At 40.3% G+C, this 27,636-nt stretch overlaps 1 protein-coding gene across 3 annotated transcripts in view; it reads right to left on the bottom strand.

Moving 5' to 3' along the window:
* The window catches only part of SPHKAP (SPHK1 interactor, AKAP domain containing), a 61,690-nt gene extending 55,057 nt beyond the window's left edge, over nt 1-6,633 (bottom strand). For 2 of the 3 annotated variants that reach the window (XM_071751720.1, XM_071751722.1), the window contains exon 1: nt 6,124-6,274. In XM_071751720.1, coding sequence (XP_071607821.1) covers nt 6,124-6,158 — 35 coding nt within the window. In that variant the 5' untranslated portion in view covers nt 6,159-6,274. Of the gene's footprint in view, nt 1-6,123; nt 6,275-6,447 lie in introns of those variants that run through there. The other variant, XM_071751721.1, reaches the window with a different exon arrangement.
* Between the last annotated feature and the right edge of the window lie 21,003 nt (nt 6,634-27,636).

Genomic DNA, 27,636 nt, shown 5'->3' with positions numbered 1-27,636 from the left:
ACTGCTGCTGCATTTTATCCACTGACTTGGTAATTAAAGCAATTGCTTTGATGTAAAAGTTTAATTTATTTTTCTTCCTCTGAGAGGAAACTAAAACTGCCTTTTCCACTTCTGGGTGAATCCTCAAAACTGCTTGGCTGTTAGTGCTTGTGTTCCTGGTTTTTCATCTTGAAGCTGTTTCCCATTGGTAAATAACTGAGTGCTGTGTCTGAGAGGCAGCTGCAGCATTCCAGCTGAGCTGTGAAGGATGCAACATGGAGCATTCCCTGCAGGAACCACTGCCAGGATCCCTGTGATCCCAGCTTGGTATCCTCACCACAGTGAGCTCTCAGTCTCTCCCATCATCCTGCTCCTCAGCACCTCTGGGACACAAGGCACTCTGCTCTCTCACTACAGAACTTCCCAGCTGGACTTCTGGCTGTTGAGGTGCCAGTCATGGCTCAGAATATTGTTCTTTATTGTTCTCTAATTTACAGTGGTCACAGACCCAGGTTAGTAGGGAACGGCAGCTTCATGAAGGAGTGACCTGAAGGAGGTTTTAGTGCTTGGCTGTTAGTGCTCGTGGTTTTTCATCTTGAAGCTGTTTCCCATTGGTAAATAACTGAGTGCTGTGTCTGAGAGGCAGCTGCAGCATTCCAGCTGAGCTGTGAAGGAATGACACAAGGAGCATTCCCTGCAGGAACCACTGCCAGGATCCCTGTGATCCCAGCTTGGTATCCTCACCACAGTGAGCTCTCAGTCTCTCCTATCATCCTGCTCCTCAGCACCTCTGGGACACAAGGCACTCTGCTCTCTCACTACAGAACTTCCCAGCTGGACTTCTGGCTGTTGAGGTGCCAGTCATGGCTCAGAATATTGTTCTTTATTGTTCTCTAATTTACAGTGGTCACAGACCCAGGTTAGTAGGGAACGGCAGCTTCATGAAGGAGTGACCTGAAGGAGGTTTTAGTGCTTGGCTGTTAGTGCTTGTGTTCCTGGTTTTTCATCTTGAAGCTGTTTCCCATTGGTAAATAACTGAGTGCTGTGTCTGAGAGGCAGCTGCAGCATTCCAGCTGAGCTGTGAAGGAATGACACAAGGAGCATTCCCTGCAGGAACCACTGCCAGGATCCCTGTGATCCCAGCTTGGTATCCTCACCACAGTGAGCTCTCAGTCTCTCCTATCATCCTGCTCCTCAGCACCTCTGGGACACAAGGCACTCTGCTCTCTCACTACAGATCTTCCCAGCTGGACTTCTGGCTATTGAGGTGCCAATCATGGCTTAGAATATTGTTCTTTAGAGGGTGTTTTAATTTCCAGTGATCATAGACCCAGGTTACTAGGGAATTGCACCTTCATGAAGGAGGTTTTAGTGCCAGGGTCATCTCCAGGGCAGCCAAAAGCTCCCAGCAGCAAACTATGCCTCCATCCCCCTACTCAGAGTGTAGCCTTACAAACTGCATGTAGCAAAAAAGGGTCAAGTAATTAATGTGAGGCTGAGGAAGGAGATGGGAAAATCCTGCTACAGTAATTAGTGTGCTTACAATGATTACTGGAAGGAGATCGTAGCTGAAAGCACGTGCAAAATGAACAATTCAGCACTGAATTAGGGACATATCCGACTGTCACTGATACTTGTTATGGTTTCTCAAATTAATCCTAGGGAAAGGACGTTTGAAGGAGAGGAGGGCTGAATGATGAAGAAGGATTGGTACTTACAAGCTGTGGCTGACATTGTTACAGGGACTACAGGCAGAAAGGGGAGAAGTGATGTATGGGAGTAGAGAGGGAGCTGAAAGGAGAGATTAGTGGATGTTTTGGGGAAATTCACATGGGAGGCTATGGTAGCCTGGATGAAAGAATTCAAAAGAGATGAGATTGGTAAAATAAAGGAAGAAGTGGAGATGCAAGTCTGGAAATAAGCAACAGGTTTTGTTACTGTAGTGTATCCTGGGTTAGTAAAACAAAGCATGGAAATTATCTAGTTCATTTCTTTACTACTTCTGCAAGTCTCCCTCCCCCTGCCACACCAGGTCACACTCCTTAAGCAATCAGATTCCTCACCCCTAGATTTATGACCTTTGACAACTGAAGAGACAAATGAATGCAGCTCTATTGATAATGAATGTTCTGATACTACACTCTCTTGTTTGGGGAATTACTTCATTTCTTTTATTTAAATAAGTTTTGTAATAGACTTGTTTCTCTCTTACAGAGGTGAAAAAATATAGAGGACAGGTGGTCAGTCTCACCAAATATCACCTGTCCCCCTGAGTGACATTTCACTTGACACTGACAATTCCTCAAAATATATTCTTAGTACACCTGTTGGTGTATGTGCTGCTGTTCTGTGGGGGGTTTTGCCCTTTTGGAGAAAAAAAGGAAAAAAAAGAAAAAAAGAAAAAAATTAAAGTTATCTACAGCTTAGTCCCATGGCTGTTGAACTTCATTATTTGGGGTTTTGCCAGCAATTTTGTCTCCTGAAAGGATCCAAGTTTTATTTTACTCATTCCTGAAAACATTTTAGCAGAAAGCCACCATATTTTCTTAGATCTGAATATCTTAATTTATCTCTTTGACTCTATGGTCAGCCCTAGGGTATCCATTAAATGTAAAAAATTGTGGTTTCCAACAGGACCCTCTAAAACCAGTAAGGCTTTTCAGAGCCGTTTTCTATGCTCTGTGTGCCTCAGTTTTCTGCCATGCCAGGTATTCCTGAGAAGTAGCAAAAATAATACCAAACTTTTTGCATTACATGGAGAGTAAGTTTCTCAGAAACAGCCAGACATCCTTTGGACTTGTGTTGTCAGTGTTTAAAATATAAAACCTGTTATTTCTCATCTCTGTTGGGTGGATGTGTATTTTAGTACTCTTGAATTGCTGTTTAGTCTAACAATGCATCAGTGCTGCTTCTAATTTTGCAGAACATTTATTACCCCTCGTTGTGTTTCCAGTATTCACACAAAAGGTGTGTTGAAAGCATGTGCCAGTCCAAAAGACATGTCTGAAGACTCTTGTTGGCTAAATCTACTTTCAAATATACAATGCTGGCCAAATATTGCATATGTGTATAGGTTTAGTTTCAAAGCTTGAGCAGAAAAATGGTAGCTTTACCTAGAGGGGTGGTTATATCTCTTTCAGAAGCTGTTCAGCCACATCCCAGATACTCACTGGCTTACACAGGGGACAGAAGCACAAAAGTTTCTGGCTCATATGTGAAGTCAAGTATTTTTCTTCCTGGCTCTCACTTAAAGAGGCAAAGTGGAAGATTATATGTTTAAGGTCTTAATGTACGGTTTCTCCATCATTAAAAAAAAAAAAAAAAAAAAAAAAAAAAATTGCTACAGACCACAGTTCCAGCTTCCCAACTGTGACACGCACAAAAATGTGTTAGTAGCCTGCAGAAAAAGTGACAGCTACCAGTTATGCAGTTCTCTACAGCTGCTCATCTGCTCCCCAGGGTAACTGTTCACTGCAAAAAGCTACTGCCAGAAACATTAATTTATCCGTGGGTGCCCAACAGCCACGAGCCTGCTCTGCTCTGCTTCACAGTGGCTGCAGGCATCCAGGACTAGGGCTTCTGTTTTTACCTTCACATATGGAAGCCAAAGCAAGGAAATGTATTGAGCAGGAATTAATGTGCACCCTGAGTTGATGCTGTGTGATGGGAGAGCCAGCAAGGCAGGCAGAGCTGTGGAAGTTGGCTGTAGGTAAATGAGGTCAGGTGTGAACAGCCACAGGAACAGGCTGTAGGGAAGATGCAGAGTAGTGTCTTTTTATGATTGTTGGACAGTGAAACTTTGTTTGGTAGGGTCTGTAAAGCTAACTCCTAAATGCAAACATCCACTGTTTGTCTTTCTTGACAGCTGCTGTAACTGGTTCCCAATTAAAGTTGCCCAAATATTGCATAGTGGGCATCTTAAGCTGAAAGTGTACCAGGACAAGTTATCTGTTCCATGGCTTCCCAGGTGTGCTTTTTTTCTAGGTTTTCCTGGTGAAGACAGGAAAGGTCTTAATGTTCTGGTGCCCTTCTTTCCTGGAGACAGATACTGAGAGAAAGTATAAAGGTTACCTTGTTGTTCAGCAAAGAAAGGGTTGCCTTAACAAATAACAAGCAGCTGTCAGCAAACCAGCTGCAGGAAATAAAAAGGATAATTGCAGTCCTTGGTACAAGGAAGCCTATAACCTGCTTATGCTACAGAAAGAAAAATCTCTTATTCTTCTGGAAGAAGGCAGAGGTATGTTACTCCCAAAAAAACCAAAATAAGCCTTGCTACAGAAATAGATGTTTTCTGGGTGGTTGGCCTACTTGGGGTGAAGAGATGGTAAAGCTCTGGAGGGCAGTAGGATGGGTTCCCTCAGTTTTGTATGCTCAGGAGCAAATGTGTGGAGTTGGAAGGTGGCTGCATGCCTTTGAAATAAATGTGGAACAATGAAGGCAAGACCATAAGGAAAGCAGCCAGTTTGTCTAATTCTTGATATCCTCAGAGCTTCCTCTTTGCAAAATCTGTTTCATCCTGACCCAGGCTAATGGGGTAGAGATTGCAGGATACACTTTTATTTTTTTTCTGTAGAGTACGAAGTAGAAGATGTCAGATCAGAAAACCTACAAGTCTCTCTGTCCATAAGCTCAGTCTGTCTCACTTCAGATTGTTGCTTTCCATAAAATATTGAAGGCTGTACAATCACCTTGGTATTCTGTGTGTAAAAGTTTAACATAAAATCTCTAGATGAGGTTAACATGCACAAGCTAAATCCTGCTTGTTTCCCCATGAAATGCCAGGGAAAAAAATCAGGAAATATTATTTCAGGATAAGGCAATTCAAAATACAAAATCATTATTAAGCTTTGTCCACTAAATATTTATTGATATCAAGCACTATCCAGTCAGGCTCTTTAAAGCATTTTGTTTCCTTCAAGTAAACAACAGCAATTTCTCCTGCAAGTAATTATCCCTCCCCCCACCAACGAGTTTCTCTTGAGCATACAGGTAGTTACACATCCTTTCAAGTCTGTGCTTTCTCCAAACTTTTTTTCTATCATGTTTTACCACTCATTAGGACACTGCACTGGTAGCCACCCAACTAAAACCAATTGCAATAATTTGCAACATATGCTTTTTTATCTCTGATGGTCTGTGTAGTACTTACATGATGCAATTTCTCTGCTTGCTGTCATAAAAATGCAATTTACTTGGAATTGTTGAAAATTATGCTTGACCACATTCTGCATCTCCAGGAGGTTACTCCTATTTGTGCATCAATTTCTGTCTTGAAGGAAGTTTTGCCCTCATCTGTTGTTCATAAGTGCTGTAAATGCATGTTGGGTAGAGCTGGGCTAATGAAAGTACAATGGGTTTTAGGTTTTTTTTTCCTTGTGAAAGAATCTGATTTATCAGGTAGAACACAGATGACGAAGTGATTGAAGCACAGTGCCCTAAAGGTATTTTATTACAGCACTAATTAACTTACGGACTCTCCGCTGTTAAAACAAGCTCTTAGAGGAAAATTGGATTTAAAAAGCTATTTTAAAAAAATATTATTATTGTGCCTGTGTAAGAAAACCCCCTTAATTCCTGCTTTTCGGTCAGGAAAAACCGCGGCGGTCGGTCACCCACTAGCAGGTAGCAGCACATCCCCAGCCCCTCCGGAGCCGAACGCGAATTCGCGGTGCCGGTTTCGCTTGCTCCCTGCGCTCCCGAGCCCTGGCCCGCTTCATCCGGCCGGCACCGAACCCGCGGGGCCGCCCGCATCCCCCGCTCCCGCCCGGCCGTGCTCCCCCTCGGGCACGGCAGAAGCCAAGCGCGGCCCCGCCGCGGTGCCTCCGGGAGGACCCTCAGGCCGGGAGGACCCTTCCACTGCGTGATCGCGGCTCCCGTGCCGGGGTAAGCGGAGGCGAGAGTCGTCCGTACGGGCAGCCCGGCGCGGCACCTGACGGGGAGGGGGGTGTCGGCGGGCGCCCGGAGCCGTTACTCACCGGGTCAGGAGCGGGACCGGCGGGCGCCAGGCGCGGCTCCTCCGCGGGCAGAGACCGGCGGCTCCGGGAGCCGTTACTCGCCTCAGGCGGCCGCAGCCCCTCGCGACGCGGCGCAGCCCCACGCGCGCAGGCGGCGGCGCGCGGAGAGGGGCGGGAGCGCGAGTCCTACCTGGCGGCAGCGGCGGGCGGGGGGCGGCCGGACATGGCGGGCCCGGCGGCGGCGGGACGGGACGGGACGCTCCGCTCCGGCGGTGTCCGGGCAGCGGGAGCGCGGCCCCAACGCGCTGCGGCGCGGCGCCTCCCGGCTCTGCCCTCTGCCTCACTCCTCCCCTACCCGCCCCGGCATCCTCCTCCGTCCTCCCCTCACGCCTCCCTCACGGCCGGGCCCCGCGGTGGCGGCGATCCCCCCCCCCCCGCTATGCCCGTGGCGGTGTGGGCTGCACGGGCGAGAGGCGGTCAGACACGGCAGCGCCGTCCCCGGGACCCTTCGCACCTGCCTGGCAGCGGGAGCTGGTCCGGTGGTGGGGCGGGGGGGCTCTGGGGGTTCTGGTCCCCGCGCAGCCGGGCGCCCCGAGCTCAGGACGCCTGTGGAAGTTGGTGGTGCGAAGCTCAGATCGTGGCGTGGGAACTGGGACGTGACAAGGAGGTGTGGGATGGCTCTAGCAAGGAACAGGCGGTCGTGTCTGACCCCTCGCTAGCAATGTCGTGATGTTCTGGGAGCCTTACAGCTCCAGCCCCAACCCCAACCCCGGCTGGTTTAAATGACAGTGTGTGTGTGTCTTTTCTGTCTTAGGAGACTCAAGAAGTAGAAAAGGAGTCTGCTTGGTTAACTGGAACCTATGAATTCTTTAAAGGTATATATATATATATTTTTTTTTTTTTCCCCCTGCTTCTTTCTTTTTCCCTGGCTTGGCTTTGCCATGTTTGTGCAGTACAAATTACAAGAATTGGTCTCTAGTTGAGAAGAGGTGAGATTAGAAGCATCTGAGTCCCAGGTGATGAAGGGTGCAAATGTAAGTTATTTGTGAACCAAAGTGTGTGCAGAGCCTCCTGGGCTCAGGTGTAAAATTTGGACCGGAGACAACTGCCATCACCTTGTAGTGAGTGGCAAGATGCCCCTTTGACTAGTTTTTGTTTTCAGTATGTTATGACCTAGGTCAGAGCTCAAGGTCTGCTCTGTCCAGTTAGATGATTAGCATTTTACTTTGATTAGTTTTGTAGCAAACACTTTGCACTCAGCAAAGGAACTCGGTAATAAAGCTGTGACAAGAAGGGATAAATATCCATAAATACTGCTGGAAGCTTGACTGTTGTATGGTGAGTGCTGCCCTGCTGTGTTCAGAGATTTGCTGAGTGAATTCAAAGACCAAGAGGAAGGGGGGGTGGCAAGGATAACTAAACCTACACTTTGACAATAATCTTTTTCTTTTACAATAAAGATTCATTGATTTTGTCCTTTAATGTTCCTCAAGTTGGCACAACTTTATGAAATCATGAAGTTTAGTGAGTTCTAGAAGGGCCTGGGGCATGTGTAAGGAATAATTCTATGTATTAGATCAGGCTTTGTTGTCTGTTCCAATTTACCTGAGCCAGAGGTATGGAAACATTTAACTATTGAACCAGTATTTTTCATTGTTAAAAAAGGCTACCTAATGGGTTTGTTCTTGCTGACTTCTTCATAACCAAGTGGAGAAAGTTCCTTATTTTAAATTTTAAAATATCTTTCTGGACTTTGTGCTATGAATATGGGTTATCCCTGCTGTTATAGCAGTCATATGTCAGCTTGTGAAGTGACAAATGTAGCTCTCACCCTTGCCATGCCTCATTGTGATGGTTAAGAGTAAATGGGAATCCAGTGTTGGGATTTAAATGGGAAGTGAAGAATATGAGAATATGAAGAGACACAGCAGCCTGTTCTAGGAGCAACTGAAATACTCTGGCTGAAAGCCAGCTAATAGCAGAGAGTCCTGAGGAATCTTTCCAGGCTCTGAGTGAGTGGGAAGTCTGGAAATCCCAAGCCAGACAAACCAGAGACTTTACCTGCCAAATACAAACCCGAGTCAGTGTTGAATCTGACTGTCTACATGAAATGTTACCCACACTGTTTAGAACTTAAAGGTCAGCCCTTCTCAAAGTATTTCCTCAGCACTGTGCTATACCTTTCTCATGCCCTTCCAATGCTTTTGAACCTCTTCACTCCTGGAAACAGGTTGTAATGTCCTTTCCTTCTCCTCAGTTCTAACCATGCATGCTCCATGTTTTGGGATCACTCGGCCTTCCAGGTCTGTTGTGTCCCTCAGCCCTGTTGACCCCCCATGTGGTGCTTAATGGTTTTTATCAGCTTGATAACCACTTGATAAGTAACTTAAATTTCACGTATATTCTGTAAGTTATTTGTTCATGACTTTGTGTCAGATCTCCAGTTTTGTATTTTAAGTATTCTATTTTCCTTGTGGCAGTGCTGATGAGTTCAGTACTGTTACTGCGACCCTTCTAATCCTTCACACATCTTCCCTCATTCAGGAACTTTCATGCTTCTCCTTCACAGTAATTATTTTATCCTTTTCTGTCAACGTTTAAGCATTTCTTCTGCCACAGATATTTACTGTTACATCAAGCTCAGTCCACATGTAACTACCCACATTTCTTAGTTTATATTTAAGCTAGTAATGAAACTTGGTCAAAACCTCTTTGCTAGATTGATGGGCATGACTTGTATGTGACCTCCCTTAGTTTTTGAGGCAGGTGTGACCTCATCCAGACTGGGGTTTTTTGTTTGAGTTTTTGTGTGTATATTTTTTTCTCTGAAGAGAAAACACTAAGAATTAAAGAGCACAGCTTATCACAGGACTGTGCCTGGCTCTGTTGCCACACACAGACACTGCCAGTCACATAACATGGCTGTCAGTGTCAGTCATTTCCAAGCTCCAGTGTCTCATCTCACCTCTCTGATGCCTTCCCTTCAGCAATCCCCAGCATCTCAGCCTCTCTTCAGTCTTCGTATCCCTTATTTGTTATGTTTTTATGTGTGGTTTTTCCTTAGACCTCATCACCACCAAGGGCAAGGTGATTAAAGTTAACTTACCCCTGTGATATTATATTTTACTTATCATCTTGATAGATTTTGGAGAAAAGCCTACAGTTATTCTGTTTGCCTGTGTCACACCTTCTCCCATCCTTAACTTGTTACCCTCATTTTCCCTAGCAATGTGTGATTCTTTATTACTTCTATCTTTTCTGTTCTCTTCTTTACATCTTTTACACCCCTTTTTTAAAACTCCTTTTACTTTTTCCTGCTTGACTACTCTGTTCTAACTGCTCTATAAAGATGATTTTTTCCCGTGCTGTTTCTGGGGTTTAAAACAGCTTCTTCAATATTGCTGAGTTTCTTTGCTTCATTTGTGAAGGAAAAGGACAGAGAGACCTTCAGCTAGGGACAATTCAGAGAAAGGAAATGACCATTTTCTGTCACTGATGTTTGCACTCCAGAACTAACAGGTCTTCCATAACTCTGATTTCAGATTGCTCCAGTGAGATGGCAGGGGGAAGAGTTCTGTGACAGAAAAAAAAAAAAGAGAGAAGGAAAGGTTTTTCCCCTCATTGTGAGTAAAGATTTTTTTGTTGTTCAGTCAGCTTTTCATTTGGTCTTTGTTCCCTGATGTGATACAGCTCTGAACTATCATTTTTCCATCATATGCACTGCCACTCAGCTGTCCTTTGCCCCCACACTGAAATTACACTGGTACTGGTTCTTGCTTTGATTTTTATCATGTTTACAATTGTCATGAAGCTCTCTGATTCTCATATTGTGATTTGATTCCTTTGCCCTTTTTATTTTTTCCGTAGGCATTCTTTATTTTCTGGCTCCATCATCCTGTGACAATTCAAAAATCCTGTCTTGTATTGATGTGAGCTCTCCAATTACTGATACTCTGATTGTCATCATAATCTATCAAAACTTTCCTGTTTCAGGTAGCCAGCATTAGTCTTTGCTAACAGACTTTAGTCTTTATTTCTGAGGAAAGTAGCCAAGTACTACTTTGTGCCATTATTCTTATTCCTTGACAGTGTTGGCACATAATCTAAAAAACCTTATTCTTGGAACCTGACTTGACAGAAGAGAACTGATTACTGTCATACATTGACTTCATTCAGAGCTCTCACCAGGAGTGAATTTTTCCCCACAGTTTTTCAATATAAATTGGCAACAGAAGAGGCTCCTGTGGCATTTTAGTTGGCCCAGTCACTTCTATATGTCAGCCTGGGACACTGTTCCTGTCCTGAATAACAGAAAATCATGGTCAGAGAATGTAGTATTATAATATTTTAAGCATACAGACTATTCCTGTTGTTTGCCTTAAGATTTTGGGATTTTTAGATTTTTGTAACAACCCCAAGGCAATTGTTAAAAATAATTAATCAGCTGTTCTGATGGGAAGACAGGAAGAGTAAAATGCTCCAGAGCTGTTAGTTTCAACTGGCAGAAAGTAAAACAATAGCACTGAACACAGCTGACTCTCACATGAGAAAACACATCAGTCATTTCTGAAAAGTCAGAGGGAGCCAAAATCACACTGAGGCTTTGATTTGACACCAGCCATTCTTGGGGAGATTCAAAATCCCTCTGAATGTGGCTCAGGAAACCCTGCTCTAGCTGACCCTGCTGAGCAGGGGGATTGGACTAAGTAGTCCTAGGAGAGCCCTTTCAGCCTAAGAGATCCTGTTCTTTTTTGTGGCTTTGAAGCTTTGTGGACTTGAAGTAAAAAATTGTACTTGAAAATTGTGCTTCTGACTTGGTATGTCCCAGGAAATCTCTCCAGTCTATACAGATTCTGTAACTGAATGGTATTTTCAGGAATAGATCAGTGTTGCAAGAGTAAGAGTGGTTTGTTTTTTGATGATCTTTTCTTGTCCCATGAGTTGCTTTTTAAAAAACATTCCTACTTAGAAATTAGAAATATGGAAGTGGTAAGCTTAGCATGTGGTGTATGTTTACAAAATCAGGATTAAAAAAGCTCTTGACCCCTTAGACTTTTTTGGACGTAGGCATTATATTTCCAAAACAAAATACTGTAAAATCCCCAATATGGGGTATATATATCTCTTGCAGAATGAAAAATTTCATCCAGTTAGGATGACCAGGTCTTAAACTTAGTTGAGACCTTTGGGCACTGGTGTCAGGCAAACAGTATTTTTGGTGCAGCTCTATTTATCCTCCTTGTCCAACTTACAGCTTAAGTATCTCCATTTCCTTGTGAATATCTAAAGGGTACTACATGGATTTTGTGTAGTTATTTTGAAAAGTTTATTTAAAATAGAGATCACCTAACATAGTTGATATTGTCTACTAGCTCTTTACTGAAATGTGTATTACAGTTCTCTGTCTTACTGTGCAGTTGAACATCATCAGTAAATTATTACCATATGTGCTATCAGGTTATTAATTAGGTTTTATGATTCTCTTCAGGTACTTGCTCAGTACCTTGGTTGAGTTCTGGCACTGCAGACAGATGGATATTTTTTACCTAAAAAGTCAGGTGTGTTTTGCTTGTGGAGTTACCTTGGTTAAAGTCTTTACAGTGAAGATTAGGTAGTTAGTTTGAAGATGTTGTTATCTTTTGGATAATGAAGTTTGTTTGTTACAGTCTTGTTATTCTAATTAAGAATTCTTGTTCTGTCAATCCAAGTCCTTTTCTCTTTGAAATGGGAATTTGGGCTGTGACTAAAGGACCCTAGGTTAACAAACCAGTGTTGAAGAGGTGCCATAATGTGCTGTGCAAATCAGTAGCATAAATTCCTGTAATTTATACTGGAATATACTATAGCTAGGTCACAAGGCTCTCACTGGCAATGTCCAGAAGCTTGAGAGGAAGGTGGTCTCTCAGTCAAAAATTTCTGTTCTAGCTGCTGGATGGAGTCCAAAAGGAATATTCAGTGCTGTTTATTGCTTTGCTCCAGACTGAATGACACTGCTTCCCATGTAATAAATACACATATTTACCATAAAACATGGGTGGTAGATGTGTTTATTTTTCGTGTATATACACATCCATAACTACAAAGAGAATTGTTTCCAATACAGCCTCCATTTTTTAGTTAATATACCAGTTTCAATATTAAACCTACTCAACCAGTCAGTCAGTCTCCAATTCACAAACCTATGCTCTATTTTCCCCATTCTGAGAAAAGATGGGGGAAAAGAAGGGGGCAGGAGATTGCACCTAAATTCTGGAAGATAAACCAAGAATAGTGAGTTGTTCCCAGATTTTTGAAATTCTGAATGGTTTGTTGTCAGTCTCATTCCAGTAAACTAGAGAGCTCCCACAGGGAAAGAAGCTGTTGTTTGTAATAAACTCACTTAGTTCATCTCAGGTCAAGACTAAAACAGTCACTTTTCTTCAGAATTGGGCTAGAAGCTGATAATAACAACCAGCTTGTAGGCAATGAACCATCATCTGTAGCATTAACTGAAATATTTTAGGCATCTGAAGGTGATGATGCAGAGTAGACAGAAGGAGACACATTCACAAGTACACTTGGAGTTCATCTGTGCTGTCCTGAGTTTTCACAGGGAGATGAAGAAATGCTTTTCTGTTTTTTAGCATCCAAAAATAGTGTGATTTCAGCTGTGAGAATTTATTGTACAAATTCTGCATGCTTACTCTTGTCCTTTTCTACAGCTCCAGAGCTTGTTCTGAGTGTGGGTTCTTACTTAAATGACTGTGACTACGTAGTGAGAACATAGAGTTTTTTTAATTCTCAATTATCTAGTTTTTTTAATTCTTCCAAATAATTATTGTAAATGTGTTCTGGAATTGAGTCTTCCTGAAAATCACAGGAATTTTTCATCACTAAATCATTTTTGTAAGTTTTATCTTAATTCTAGCTGTGATCCCTCAACCCCACGTTTCCCTTGGGCTTCATATTTCTGGCTGTTCTCTTGGGTGAAATTCTCAAGTGCTGAGAGTTAGTTTTTAAATAGGAACTGTGTTTTGTATGTCTGTAGGAAAAAAGGTCAGGGCAAAAGCATAGTAAAAAGGGTCTCCTAGCAGCTCTGAAAAATAACAATTTTTTTCCAAATGTACAGGCAAGCAAGAAAACAAGAAAAAACTGGAAGTGGTCAGAAAAAGAGGCTAAAAGAGGAAATTCAAAGACCAATGGGAATGACAATGGAAAAAGTCTGATTTGGTAGGGTTCTCTGTAGCTAGGTTGTCTTGTGCTTTCTTAGATGACAATTGAGACATTAAAACCACATACAATCAAAATATGGAGGAAAAACACTTAAGTTTTTGGCAGATTTTTCATGGAAACATATACCAGCTCCTGGGTTTTAAATTTCTGTATGGATTAGATGAGATGTGATGTGAGAAATGGCTCATGCAATATATTTGAATAAATGACTGGATATACTGACAACAAAATGCAGGTATATGAAAAGGGAAGTGCAACTACTGGTTTAAAAAGTAATTTATTGAGTGTCCTTCAAACTCATTTTGGACACCTCTGGCTGGATGCTCAAGAGAATAAAAAAAAAGCTAGCAACCTTCATGGCAGCTTAAATAAATGTGAAAACTGACCTTGCTTGGCTTTGATACCTTCTGCTTCTAAGTAACTGTGTACAGTTGTTTAAATAGCTGCAGGAGAGGAAATTGTAAATAGATGCCTACAGTCATGTACAGAATTCTGTTGGAGTTAAAAGTTTGCTTCATAATTACTATGAAATCAATTTGCATCAGCATAGTAGCTAATGGTATTTCCAGAATGATAAATACCAGTTCTTAAAATGAAATGTGTAACAGGTAGAGTTGAGCCACAGGCATAAAAGCCTCTCTGCACAGGCTCTTTTATGGAGTTCAGACCTACTCTATTTTCTAAAGAAATTTAAATATCAGAGTCTCTACATCAGTAACCTGTATTTTTCCAGGAAGCTTGTAAAATTCCAAGTTGAACTGAGTGGTTCATAGGGATGCTCACCCCAGGTTCATCTGAATTGGATGAACTGCTCCTAATTGGAAGAGGAATGGGTGAAATCAAGTTTTTTTCATGAAAAATTTTGAAACACCATTTTTTTTAGTTCCACCCACTTTGATAAAGAGAGATACAAAGGGAATTGGTAAAGATTTTTGCCTGCAAAGAAGTTTTAAATAGCAATAAATTCAGCAGGCTTTTAGAATGCTAATTCTAATTGTTTGATATAATTCTTAATCATGTTTTGTGCTGTGAATCTGGGGGGAACAAAGAAACAAGACGCACAACAGGACAAAATTGGAAGACTTCTGGCATAGCCAAGCATTCCCATAAATCTGCAGTACTATTTAATGAGTCCTACTTGGGGTGATGGCTTGGTTTTTTCAGGCTGATTTTTTTGTTTGGTCTGGTGTTTTGGTTTTTTTTGTTTGTTTGCTTCTCCCTGAAATTTCATAATTTATCATTAGATGAATGCATTATTGAGTTTTGCTGTCCTGGCAGATGACAGTGCTTAGAGATTCTCTGTGTCTCAGGAAAATCAGTTTAGGTGATGGGCTGGAAATCTAATTACACTCAGTCACTGGAATAAATTACTGTGAGATCTGTGACTTTTCTGTCACAGGATGTTTTTGTGAGTGGAAGGGAAGCCATCAGTGAGGAATGGGGTTGGCATTGTGCTGTGGTTACAGTATGGACTGGGTGACTTTTGTTTCTTTCTGGTCCCATTTTCTACATGAAAAGTGGGAAAATCAGTAATGGATTCTGGTTATTTAACAAAACTCCCACCTACATTAGCATAATGAGCCACAATTTAATGGCCTCTCCTATGAGAGATCCTCTTAGGCTTTTAAAAATGATGAGTATGGCTCTGATGTTAATATATGATAAGCTAACATAAATGAATGATCAGGCTATTACTGTGTAGGTGTTATATTAAAAATTGGCCATATATATATTTAATGTATAATGTCATTAAATTTTCATTCTGGAAGAAAAGGATCTGTGATAGTAAACTATTAAATTATACAAACATAACAGTGAGACTAGTTTAAAATGGAAGATTATGATATTTTGATGTGAAAATCGAAAGGTGGAGTAAGAGCTGCAATTTTCTGCTGGAAACTACAGTTCACTTTTTTGTGGTGTATTAAAATGTTACCTGCAAGGTATATGATTTGATGGAGAAAACTACTCTTCCAAGCTCTAAAGCACTTACAGGTTGTTTTGGCTTTGGGGTATGTATATTTTCTGTAGTATTCAACTGTTTATATCTTCAAATTTAAAATGAACTGGAGTTGAAAATTCATTAGTGGGCCTCACAGACTCATGGTTTTGAGCTCAAGGAGATAACATGTAAAGAAGACATTCTCTAAAAAACTCAATTATTAACTTGATAGTATAGAATGGAGCCAAGACTATACATTCCCAGATGAGTTCTGCTCCTTTTCTGTGATTTTTATACCCCACTGAATCTCTAAATCTTTTCCATACAATCATGGAATCATAGAATTTTTGGGGTTGGAAGGGACTTTAGTTCCAACACCCCTGTCATGGGGGCAGGGACACTTCCCACTATAAAAAGTTTCTCAGGGCCCTGTCCAGCCTGGCCTTAAAAACTTCCAGGGATGGGGTTTCCACCACCTCTCTGGGCAACCTATTCCAGTGCCTCACCAAAGGGCACAAAGCTTCAGCAGAAAAGATGGTTTTTAGGCATCCAAGGGTGACAAGAGTTACCCCCTGACAAACTGCTTATATAGTTATGAACCTTCTGAACAATATTAGAACCTGATCTTTCTGGTGGGTTTTTTATTACTTTTCTAGATAGCAGGACTGAAGGATACAGAAGGATAACAGGATGAGCATCATCCACTGGTTATGTAGCTGAGAGCACAGCTCCTTCTGAGTCCATTGAAGAGAGTACAAAGAGATCAGGGCAGGAGGTGGACCTGAAACCAGTCTAACTGGTGATGCTCTCAGAAAACTCAGGGCTTTCAGCCTGGTTTCTAGCTGTATGCACACTGGTTTGCCCAGGCTCTGTTCTGGGAGGATTTACCAGTTGTGTAATTTATCAGAAATTAAATTTATCATTTATCAGAAATGTACTTCATAGTCGAGCACTACGTGAAGATTATGTTTAATAGGTGACAACATCAGATTTACAGTGTAAGCCCATGCATGGTTTGTCTGGTTCTCTCTGGAAGGGTTGGAATTCTATTGCTCCAGCATGAAATTCCAGTTGGAAGCATGAGAAGCCTCTTCCAGTCCTCTGTTCCTGCGGGTTACCTAGAAAGGATTTAGCAGTGCAGGCCTTGCTGCTTCAGGAATGACAATTGCAGGATTTACAGCCTTATTTTTGTTTTTGAAATGATGCATTAATGTTTTCTTTTAAAGAAAAACAAAAAACCCACCCCCACAACCAAAGTAAGCCCCCCAGATAAAGCCAGAATACATCCTTTGACTTTTAGGTAAAGTCTGCAATTTTTGACAATATTGCTACGAGTTGTTCATTGACTACTTTTAGCTGCTAATTGGTTGTCCATGCAAAATAATAATTGCATCTTGCAAGCTTCTCTAAAACAGCCTTCATACATTGGATTACATTCTGCTCACTGGTGCATCAATGAATTTCTAAAGTACTGTGAGCAGGTAATAATGTCTTTGGCCCTAATCATGAAGAAGTTGTTACAGAATTGTCAAAATGACTGGTGCTTAGTGGTGAGAAAATATGCTCTGTATGAAATTCAGTTTTGCAAGAGTTAGTGCTTTTTGTTGGTGTCCATAATGAATTTTTATATTTAGTATAGAATGAATAATCCTTTGAAAATTAACATCATGTCCAATACCAGCCCTCCCACAGAAAATTAGTGTTTGAGGTTTAACTCATCTTTATAACTTACTAATTTAGAATGACTCTGATTTACATATATATTCAAGAATCCACTTTCTTGTGTTTCAAGAATACAGTAATGGTAATCCAATTGCCTTTTTTTCTTATGCAGACATAAAAACCACTCTGCAACATCCTGGTTTCTGCTTTTTGTTGCTTTAGAAGGGAATCTGTCACACTTTTGGAGAACAGTTTGCTACTGGTTTGCTCTAGTATGAACAAAGATGATAAGGCAAATAATCAAAGCAAGCCATAGGAAATACTGGGGGCTTTTATTGCACTTTGGAGCTTTGTGTAGTGCAACTGATTCTGGTTATGTGAGAAAACAACTATTCAAACAGATGAAGTGGAGCTCTGAGAAATCCTCTTAAGAAACTGATAATCAAGATCTGTGTAACTTTTCATCTAACTTCAGGAGGGAGAGAATTTTAGTAGGTTTTAGATGTTTGATGTTTGTTTTTGGTGGTAGTTTTTTGTTCTTGTTGGTTTTTTCGTTTGGGTTTGGGTTTTTTTTTTTAGTGGTTTGGTTGGTTGTTTTTTTGGTGGTTTGCTTTTTTTTTTTTTTTTTTCTTTTTTCTCTTCAAGAGCTTTCTGGGGTCAGCAGCTCCTGGGCAGGGTGTGAATAACAGCCCAAGCTCAGAGTGCACTTGCTGACTGAATGTCTTTACAGAAGGTAATGCTTCTAATTTGCCACTCTACAGCTTTTATGTGCTTTTAGCACCTCAGCTGCCTTGGAAACTTATCTGGGTCTGGCAGTGATGGTCTCTAGGCACTCATCAACGGAGTAGCCATGTCATGAAGCTTTAATGAGGCCACCCTTAGTGACAATGGAGAGGTGGGTTAAGGTTCATACTGGAAAAATAAAACCTGGTTGTGTTTAAGGAGCTACAGATAATCTGAAAAGTATTATTAAGAAGTGCATTCTTGCATGGTGATGCTCTGATGGTGAAAGCACATAATATGGCAAAGATGCTGAAAAAAATTGGAAATATTATATTATACCAATAAAGACCTCTTATAAGGATTAGATTTCATGGTGCCTGTCCCTAACCTTTCAGTTTTCCAAAGTTGGGATGTATTTATTGTCAAGTAGATAAGCAGTGGCTAGTTATTTGTTTTATTTTTTAATAGGAAGGATGGGTTAGAGTGCTTAAAAAAAAAATAAAGGCACCAAACCCAGTACTAATTATTAGGTATTTGTTTTTTAAAAGAAAGTATTGAGAAAAGTATTTCTTCAGAATTAACAGAAACCAAGAGCACATTGTAATAGAACAAATATGCAAGAATATCTATCATGCACATCTCATTTTAAGTCTATTAAAAGCAGGAATAGGGTTTTGCTGTTCTTTAGGAATTTGTTTGAACTTCAGATGTTGCACTGTTGCTACATGATGGTGTTTGAAAGAAATTAGTGTAATGCATTTGAAAATCATGACAGTTTTAAATTCAAAACCCACTTGAAACATCTGGATTATGTAGATTTTCTGGCTCAGAAGAGTTTGGGGAACATCCTCTACAAAACCACAGGACTTTAACACACTCACATTTTTCACTGGGTATTTATCACACAAAACTTGGGCTTTTACAGACATGGCTGATGATTTTCCTACATTTCCTGACTTAGATTTTCACTGGGCAAGGTTTTTCCAAAGCAACCAGCATTATACAAACTCCATAGTGACTGTCACAGTGGCCCAGTGGGATTTTTTAGTTCAGCTGTCAGTCACTAATTGATAATTCAGTAGTCCTAAAAACTGCCTCATCCTTCTGCCATTCTGTCATATTTGCTCTCCTGATCATCTAAAAAGCATGAAATATCCTGTATCAGCTCCACTACTGCTTGCTCCATTTTTAACCTTGGGAACTGGAATTGCCAATTCAAGTGGAATCTGAAAAATGCTTCAGTCTGCAGAAGACATTTCCTGGGCAAAGCAGACTCATTTTGATCCTCTGCAGGATTAACATTTTTCTTCCTCTAAATTGCACTTCTTTTTGGGTTGCATCCTCTGCACCCTGAAGCTCCTCTGGGTATGTGTAGATGCTCTGGATCTGTACAAAACTACACTGCACCCGTGAGAAAAGGAACTCTTTCCAAATTCTGAATTCCTTCCTTATGTGCTCTGCAAGCCAGCAAACCCGTTTATTTGCATTATGCACAAATCATTTGCATTCTGCATTTGCCCCAGGGAAGAGGGGTTTTGGGCTTTTTTGTGAGGGTTTTTTGGTTTTGCTTTTTTGGGGTTTTTTTTAGGGTTTTTTTAGTGCATTACCAATGCTCTTCATCCAGTCTATATCTTTCTCCTTTGAGTGCTCTTGAGATGTCCTCAGAAAAGAGGACAGAGAGCAAATGGACTCCTTTTGCATTCATTTATTGCACTTTAAACCCATCCATATGGCAGCCACATCCTGGATTGGGGTGTCTGACTTTTTGTGCTTACTGACTGTGCCACCTGCTGGGGATATTTTGATCAAAGCTCCTCAGCTCGTGACATCAATTATAATTTATAATTTAATATTTTTAGTTTGTGATGGTGCTGTAAGAAAAATTTGCACTAATATCTCAACTTCCACCTCTTAGAGACATCCAGAAGAGTCTTTGAAAATACAGCTGTTGCTTGGGCTGGCTGAGTAGGGGCAGGGCATGAATACAATAACTGTTCCCTTCTTCTAATATTTAGAGCTATTCATAACTCCTGCCAGAGAGATGGGATATACCACAGGGCAGAGCTCCTTTTTGACTTTTATTGCTTTTTGTCCTGCCAAAATGTTCATACTTCAGAAATGAGTGGGCTACCTGACTGCATCTTTCCAGGGCCCCCAGTTTTAATTCCATATTGATTACTGGTTAGAGATCCAGATGGAAGAATCCTTGACAAGATTGTCATAAATGCAGCCTGAGTATTGATCTGAATGCAAGCTGGAAGGCTGAGCCTCTTCTGATCCCTGATTTCTCAGAGTGAAAGGTTCTCTCCTCCTCTTACTGAAGGCAGTGACAGTTTCTTCAATTTCTGTTCAAATCTGACTCTACCACCTGCTTTCAGACTCCTAAAATTAATAGCTAATTTTAAACTTAACATTTCCTGCCAAATACATCAGACACTTCAGAGACTCTCTGACATCTGCCATGTTAATAGCTCAACATATTTCTGGCTGCAATTCAGAAAACCTGAACATCCACCAAGCAGCTCAAACCTCCAGCCCAGAGTAGTGGAGCTCCTTTTTTAATCATTGGGAGTAGGCTCAGGTTGGTATTTGGATTCCAAGGTTCAGATTTAGTGCTTTTTATTTTTTCTCTCCTTTTTAGTTGTTTTTTTTTAAAAATGTATTTATATTTTGAACCTTGCCTTCAGCAAGATACTATAAAGCACATGTAGATCTCATTAAAGGTATTTAAACACTAATGTATGTTTAAATAATTGCCTGAATGTCAGCCTTACATTTTACTCTTACGATCAAAAAAGTCAAAATGCAATAGCAGTAGAACCATAAAAAGCAGTTTTGACAAACTGAGTTAGGAGTTAAATAATTTAATTAAAGCTTAGACCAATTTTAATGTTTGTTTTGGTTTTGGGGTTTTTTTTCCCCAGGTTTTTAAACCACAGGGAAGGGTGAAACTATTGGTATTGATATTGTTCCTTGTTTCTCTGATTTATTTACTTTATTTTATGCCACATTGAATAGATGGCCTTTTGGTTGAGCTTTATATATACACACTCTAAAATATCTGGAGTTTGCATTTATACACTGCTACACGCTCAGATTTCTCCACTGTCAGTCTTCTAAACCAAAATCTGTGCAATCATTTCCTTACTTTTCACAAAAACCTAACCACTGGGTAATGCTCTCAGACCTTGCACTTACTGGGATCATTTTTCTGTTGTTGAATCCACTTTAATATCCAGTCTTGCTCTCTCTGACATCAATGGCAGAACTCTCTTGAATTTCCCTAGCACAATCTGAGTCTTATAAGGAAATAATCTCAGTTCAGGTGTATGAGGCTTCTTTCTGAAATCCTGGGGACAAACATACTTTTTTTATTTCATACTTTCATATTTAATACTATTTTTATTTCAGAGGCTGCATTTAAACACCTAGAAGTGGGGCAGAGAAAGGGAAAGATGGGAAATAGGTGTCATTCCACTTCTTTCAGACAGTATTAAAAATGCATGTTAATATGTGATGCCTTAGATGAAAGTTACAGATTAGTATAGATGTAAATTCCTGGATAAATTATGAACACTTGGAAGTATATCTGTGTATATACTACCTGATATTTCACATAGTTACCTTCAAAACCAACACTTGTGCAATGACTCCATCACACTTGTCAGTGCAAACAGTTTCATTTTGATTATAGTTCAATCAGTGGAACATCAAAATGTTTTATCCATTACCTCAACTTTTCTGTGTCACATGTCAGGTACCAGAAGCTTGAAAATCCTTGTGATGAGGGGGTCCCACAACAATTTTGCACACAAGGGCTTGATCTATGCCTTTTATTAGGATGTTCATGGGTGGGATACTGGCCAGAAGATGTTTGGGTTTTCTCATCAAAAGGACAACCACCAAAAAAAAGATCCCCCTTATATTCTAGGTGCAAGTTAGGTGGCTTTAAACAGTGTTTCATTAGAAATGGTACTATCATAATACAGTTTTTAAGCCATGTTCCTCCTGGTGGAATAGGTATATTTAAATTTCATTATGGTTTCTCTAGGAACAATTCTATTTTTGTGTCTGTCAAGATGTTGCACAAATGCTTTTGAAGACTCAAATGGTGTTGTACTAATTTTCTGTCCTTTGAGGTTAAATTGACTCTCCCAGGGACTGGTATTTGGGAAAGGTGTCTGTGAGCCTGGTCAGTATGGTCTCCTGGTGTCAGGAAAGGTTTTCTGAAGGATTAGTATATCTCTACAGGTAGGATTGTCCAGGAGTGGATGAAAACCTCTAAGTCATTTATAAAAGCTGTGGAATCACCTATTTCACAGTTGTGTTTCTAGTTCAGTTAATTCTTAATTTTATTTTTTTTTTGCCATTTTCACCAAAAATTCAGTTATTTTTCTTTCAAAAGTGGCGATGAGTTAATTTTATTTTTTTTTCATAAAATAGCTGTAAAAAAATCTGTGCTGTTCTGCCTTAATAGAGTCACTTAAAGCTTGTCAAGACGCACTAAAAGCCTTTAAAGTCTTGATCATTTGGCTTTTGTTCATTCCTGTGGAGGAACTCACAAGATCATTGTTTTGGCATATTTAAAATCAGAATATACAGGGGAATGGCAATAGCAGAGCTTTTGCATTAAACATTCCCTCAGAAACTTTGGTGTCAGTTTTGAACAATTTCAATGCATATAACACCACACAACTACACAGATGCTTAGACCCTCTTTTCACTGGATAAAAAATAGTCTTGGCATGCATTTCCTACGTAACAGTGGGATCTGGCAAGGGCTTAGCTGTGTGAACAATACTGGAATTTTGGCTTTTAAGCTTGGGTTGTGTATATTTGGTGCTTTTTCTATGTGTGGGGAGGGTGGGTTTTGTTTGTTTGGCGTTTGAGTTTTTCATTTGGTTGTTTTTTTAAAGTTTATTAACAAATCTAAAGGCAAACTCTGCTTTTATTCTTACCTTCTAGTTGATTTAAAGGAAAACAGCAGGAACTAAGACTGAATTAAGGTTTGTACTGTTCAGACTTGATTGATTTGTGATTAAGATGAAAATGCTACTGATGTCTGGATATGCATAAAAATGTTACTAAATGTTTGGATATGACATATCCAAATCCTTAACCTAAGGAGTAAAAAAAACACAGTAGTAGTAATAATAATAATAATAAAGAAAGAATAAAGTTACCTTTTCTTATTTTTAGGAACTCAGCTATGTAGTTCTTCAGTTTTAGGAAAAAACAACAGACTAATGTTACAGTTGTAATGGTGCCTTGGGAGTAACTAAATTTTGTCTGTCATGAGCAGTGATCTCTAAATGTTCTCGTGGAATCATGAAGCTGTTTTTCTTGAGAGAAAACCCTTGCTAAAAAGTAGATTCTAGAGATACAACTAAAATCAGGCTGTGGATTTATAACACCTTTTATCAAAAGCTCATTCAGATTATGAAGCTGGTTACACTGAACTCAAGAACATTGCCTGTTTTCTAAGGTAGTAATTTCTTTGGTTTCTTTTTCTTTCTTTCTGTGTTGAGATCACAGAGCAAACTCAGTGTATTACATCCTCATAATCCACTCTATATAGGGAAAAGTATTTACTGCCTCACAAAGTTACATAAAAGTTTATTGATGGTGGCAGCCAAGCTTTTATTTTACTGCAAATTAAAACACAAATATTTTTTTTTTCATTGTTCTGAGTGTTTATCTGCAAATATAACATTTAGGTGTTATAACACCTATACATAGGTGATGTAATATAACATCATTTAGGTGTGAAGATCTTTTAGAACATTAGAACACTTTGGACAAATTCTAAACACACAGAGAAATGTATGAAAATTCTTAGAATGTGCTTCTTTCCAGAGGAAAAGACAAAAGATGAAAGAAATGGAGGGGGAAGTATAGGCAGACCACAATGTAGAGAGAAACTGGGAGATGTACAGAGACCCCAAGATTAAGGGTGTGGAATGGACAGTGTAAGAACCATGTTTCTGTGTAGGAATATATATTACCAACTGGTTACCCTCTCTAGTTCTTAGTATTTGATGCTTTGAGCTTTAAAACCACAGAGGTGTGCAGAAGGGAACAGTTTGATATACAGCAATCTATATAGCTACACAGAGAGAAACAGGTGATAATTCAGGCTAGAAAGAGCTTTAGAAGGCCATCTAACCACACCAAATCCCCAAGTCTCTGAACTGCTGCTGTTTTATACATTTGTAGTGCAGTTTAAATGTTGCTGTGCCATGAAATCCTACAAAATAGGTTTGGGAAAAAGCCTGAAAGATAATGCCTTTGTCTGAAGGCAACATCAACTATACTTAAGCAACTGTCAGAAGCAGTTTTTTCCAAATTATTCTTAAAAATTCTAATTGCTAGACACTTCTTAACTCCTGCAGGTAATCTATTCTTGTGCTGTAAAGCATGAGATAGGCAATCCACATCAGTATTATAGCAGTTAAGATGCTTTTGTACCACCATTCAGAAGCCCATAATACTTGCTGAATTGAAACAGCAGGAGAGAAGTAGGCAGAACTTGGTTTAGGTAAGAATCAAGTTCACAAAACTCTTCTACTTTCATGTTCCCAGACAGGTACATTATGCTCCATTTGTGCTGTGCTTTGAGCTGTCTACAGCAAGAGTTTCCAGAAGAGGATTTATCTCAGGGTGTTTCATATGGAAGCATTTAAATTGAGCCTAATTGAGAGAGACTGGAAAAAAAAATAATTAAAAAAGGACTCATCCCAAAAGCAATTAAGTGCATACTTGGATAATTATGAACCTAAATTAATTCAAGGACTTTTGGAAGAGGAATGGAGTGAAATTGTGTGAAGTATTTGGCTGGATTGTGGTACAAGCACAGTAATGCTTGTGAAGTTAGGTAACCATTAGCTGAAGCAGCTGATAGAGCTGTGAAAACAGTGAAGGCATGCAATTTATGTTTGGTCAGAAAGGCAGAAAGCAAAGATTGCTGAATGGCAGTAAAACTGGGAGAATATCTGCATGGAAGCTTGGATTTGGGGAATTCAAGTGCAGAATTCAGTCCATTAACCCCCATCTAAATGAGCTCCTCTGGGCTTTCCAGAGCTGCAGAGTAGTTCAGCTAACACCAGCATTTTGCCAAAGGAAAGTTGCTCTATTGTGCTGAAAAATCCCATCAGATTTCTCTGGAGTGGCAGGGTAATGATGGCAGAAATGCTGCAAAAGTCTCCGTGAAAGTTTCATCTTTAGTTGCTGCTAGGTGGTTATCAGGTCTTGCTACTTTCATGGTAACCTAGGCATAAATATGCACTATTAGATTATCTCTTCTAATTTTCACAGCCTACCCTCTCTCCTAATATAAAATGAAATTATAAGCATCAAAGAGAAATGAAAATTCAAATCAAATTGCCCACTGAGTGACTCAGTTGCATTTTCTGTTTATTAGATATGATGACATGATAAAATACTATCATTCCTGGCAGTCTAAAAGCAATCACTGGCAATTTATTTGATAGCTCTCTCTCTTTGGGCTCTTTATTTACAATCTTCACACAAAGGGGTATTTATCTGCCTAAATTCAGCCTTTTTGCTTGGATTTCTGTGTGTGCCAGCTTGTCTCAGTCTGCCTGGGAGAGATGAATACACCAGCAGAGGATTTTTGAGGAGGTGTTGAACTCTGAATCACTGTCTGGGAGAACCTACAGAAGCCTCCCTCTTTCTCCTTGTTTTGATGGACTATTTGCCTTCCTTCTATAAGAGCTGAAAGGCAGAATGACTCCTCCTTGATATAATGTGACCTCTTTTGATGTAAGTTGACAATCTCCTTTCTTTCCTACTTTTCTTGGGACTTGGTCATGTATGAAAGGAACAGAGTCCAGACAGACCAGCCTTTGGGAAGAATAAAAAGTATTAGATAATACAAACCAGGACTCCATTAGGTGTTCTCTGAAACCTGTCTACTTTGGGCCTTCTTTAAAACTCTGGGACTTCAGAGAGAGTCACACGGCTTGTTCTTTATGACTTCCAATCACTTGAGAGATAACAGCATGGAAATAATTTTATAAAGAGATATTTCTGCAAGTTTTAAATTTTTTTGTTTAATAATAAAAGCTATAGACCAAGGTTCTTTCTCCAAGTGAATTCAAAAGCAAACATGTTGGACAGAGCATTGGAACAGGACAAACACACAACCAGCATCCTCTGGGCCTTCCCACAGCTCCAGGTATTTTTAATGCAGAAGCATCCTGAGGTGACAGGAATCTCTTCCACAAAACCTGCATGGTTTCTCTTTAATCTTTAATATAAACTTTCAGTGTTACCTAACAAGGAGATCCATAGCTTTACAACCCTTTTTTATTTGAGTTTGGCACTTGCTTCATTCTTGTACTGTAATATCTGGTGAATGGGTCATCTCTGCACACTAGTTCTGTGCCAGAATATCTACGTTGCATGTTTGATATTTGTTTTTCCAGATTTCAAAGTCTTGGCTATTTCTACCAGGAATTCCCCATCTCTTAAACAAGATCATTTTCTCTCTGTGAATTTTGCCTAGCCCTGCTTTTTGAAAGGATGCCAGAAAAGCAAGCAACCCTTCCCACTGCCCCTCTTGTCTCCTTTACCTTGTCCAACAGCTTTTAGGTTTGATTTACATGATATTTTTCAAAGGTTTAGTGCATTTGGAATAAAATAAGGCCTGTGTTTAAACATGCTATTTTCCCAAAATTCAGGTTCCTGGTCTAAAGACTGGGAACACAGAAGCCTGGCAAAGGGAAGGTCACCAGGATTGTCTTGGGGGGGTGTGTGTGTGCACTTTTTTTCATTTTTGGTTTGTTCTTTTAGTGGCTATTACACATGCTTATGAAAAACCTCAAGAACTGTTAAAACAGAAAATGGAATATTTCAGCTGTGCGTAGAATTTAATGAATTCCTGTGTAGCTGACTGAAGGTTATGGCTTGAAATGTGCTACCAGAGGCACTACATTTGCTGCTTCCAAGTGGAACTGCATGTAGAGAAGAGCTGCCAAATACAGGCCTCCTTCTTACTTGGTCTGACACCTTGGCTGATTTCTTTTTTGTTCAGTGTGTGAGGAAGCTGGTGAGAGAGTTCCTGTGCTCTCTGCCTTTCATGGTGTTCCTGCAATGCAGCCTGAATTTCCTACAAGAAATGTGTTTCTTCTAGGGAGAAGAGCCATGTTCATATGACCTTATGCAAATCTATGCTGAACCTGGATACTCTGTGCTTTTGGTGTATTTAAAATGCACTACAGTGAAATGAAATACCAGCTTATTTTCCTGTGGTAAAACTCTTTAGATTGATATTCCAGGGCTGCCATGAAAACTGCTAGGGAAGTGTAAATCTTACTCTGGGATCTCTGAAACCAGTCTGGAGAGCTGACAAAAAAACAGGTCAGTTCAACTGATCAGCTTTTAAGATGTATTAAAATTTCAGAAGAGGTGACCTGGAATGGTGAGCTGGCTGCAGGGTCCATAGGACTGGAAGGACTGAAGCTGTGGAGGCTGCTCCTGGCAGAGCTTCAGGCAGGGAAAGTGCCTGCTCCCATCTCTCAGTGATGGGCAGGAGAGATGAGCACAGGGACTTCCCACTTCAGTTACATTCACACATCTTGCTTTATCTTCTGATTAGAATGAACAGGCATCTCCCAAAGGATTTGATCTGGTGGTCTTCTTCCAGAGGGTCTATGTGACAAATCCCTAATACTTGACAGATGTGTTGTAATTGCAACATCACTGCAGCACAAAGCATGCAGCAGCTCTTGTGTTCACATCAAGTGTTTTAGCTTGTGATGCCTACAAGCATTTTAATTACTCTGTCGATCAGACCTTCACTGGTGTTGTAGCAGAGGCCCTGTTTGGATACATTTTGGTGCTAATTAGCTGTGTCAGAGCCAGCTTCACTGAAGCTGCAAAGAATGCACATGTTTGTGCAAAGCTGGGACCCAAGTGATTAAATAACTGTGGGTTTCTGGTTTCATTTTAATCCACTAACTTTCCTGGCTATAAATTATAGCTGGCATATCTTAGACCACTGTGGCTGTCAAACTGCAGGAATGCAAGCATAAACTTGAAAAAGAACCATGACCTTGTGAGTCAGAGAAAGAGGAGTGCTAAGGATGTACAACAGAACCAGGCAAGCCCTTACCAGCAGGTCCAGGTCCAGTGGTGATGTGG

The sequence above is a fragment of the Heliangelus exortis genome, chromosome 9 (genome assembly GCF_036169615.1).
Source record: "Heliangelus exortis chromosome 9, bHelExo1.hap1, whole genome shotgun sequence".
In the NCBI taxonomy this organism is placed as follows: domain Eukaryota; kingdom Metazoa; phylum Chordata; class Aves; order Apodiformes; family Trochilidae; genus Heliangelus; species Heliangelus exortis.
This window is presented reverse-complemented; position numbering and strand designations above follow the sequence as displayed.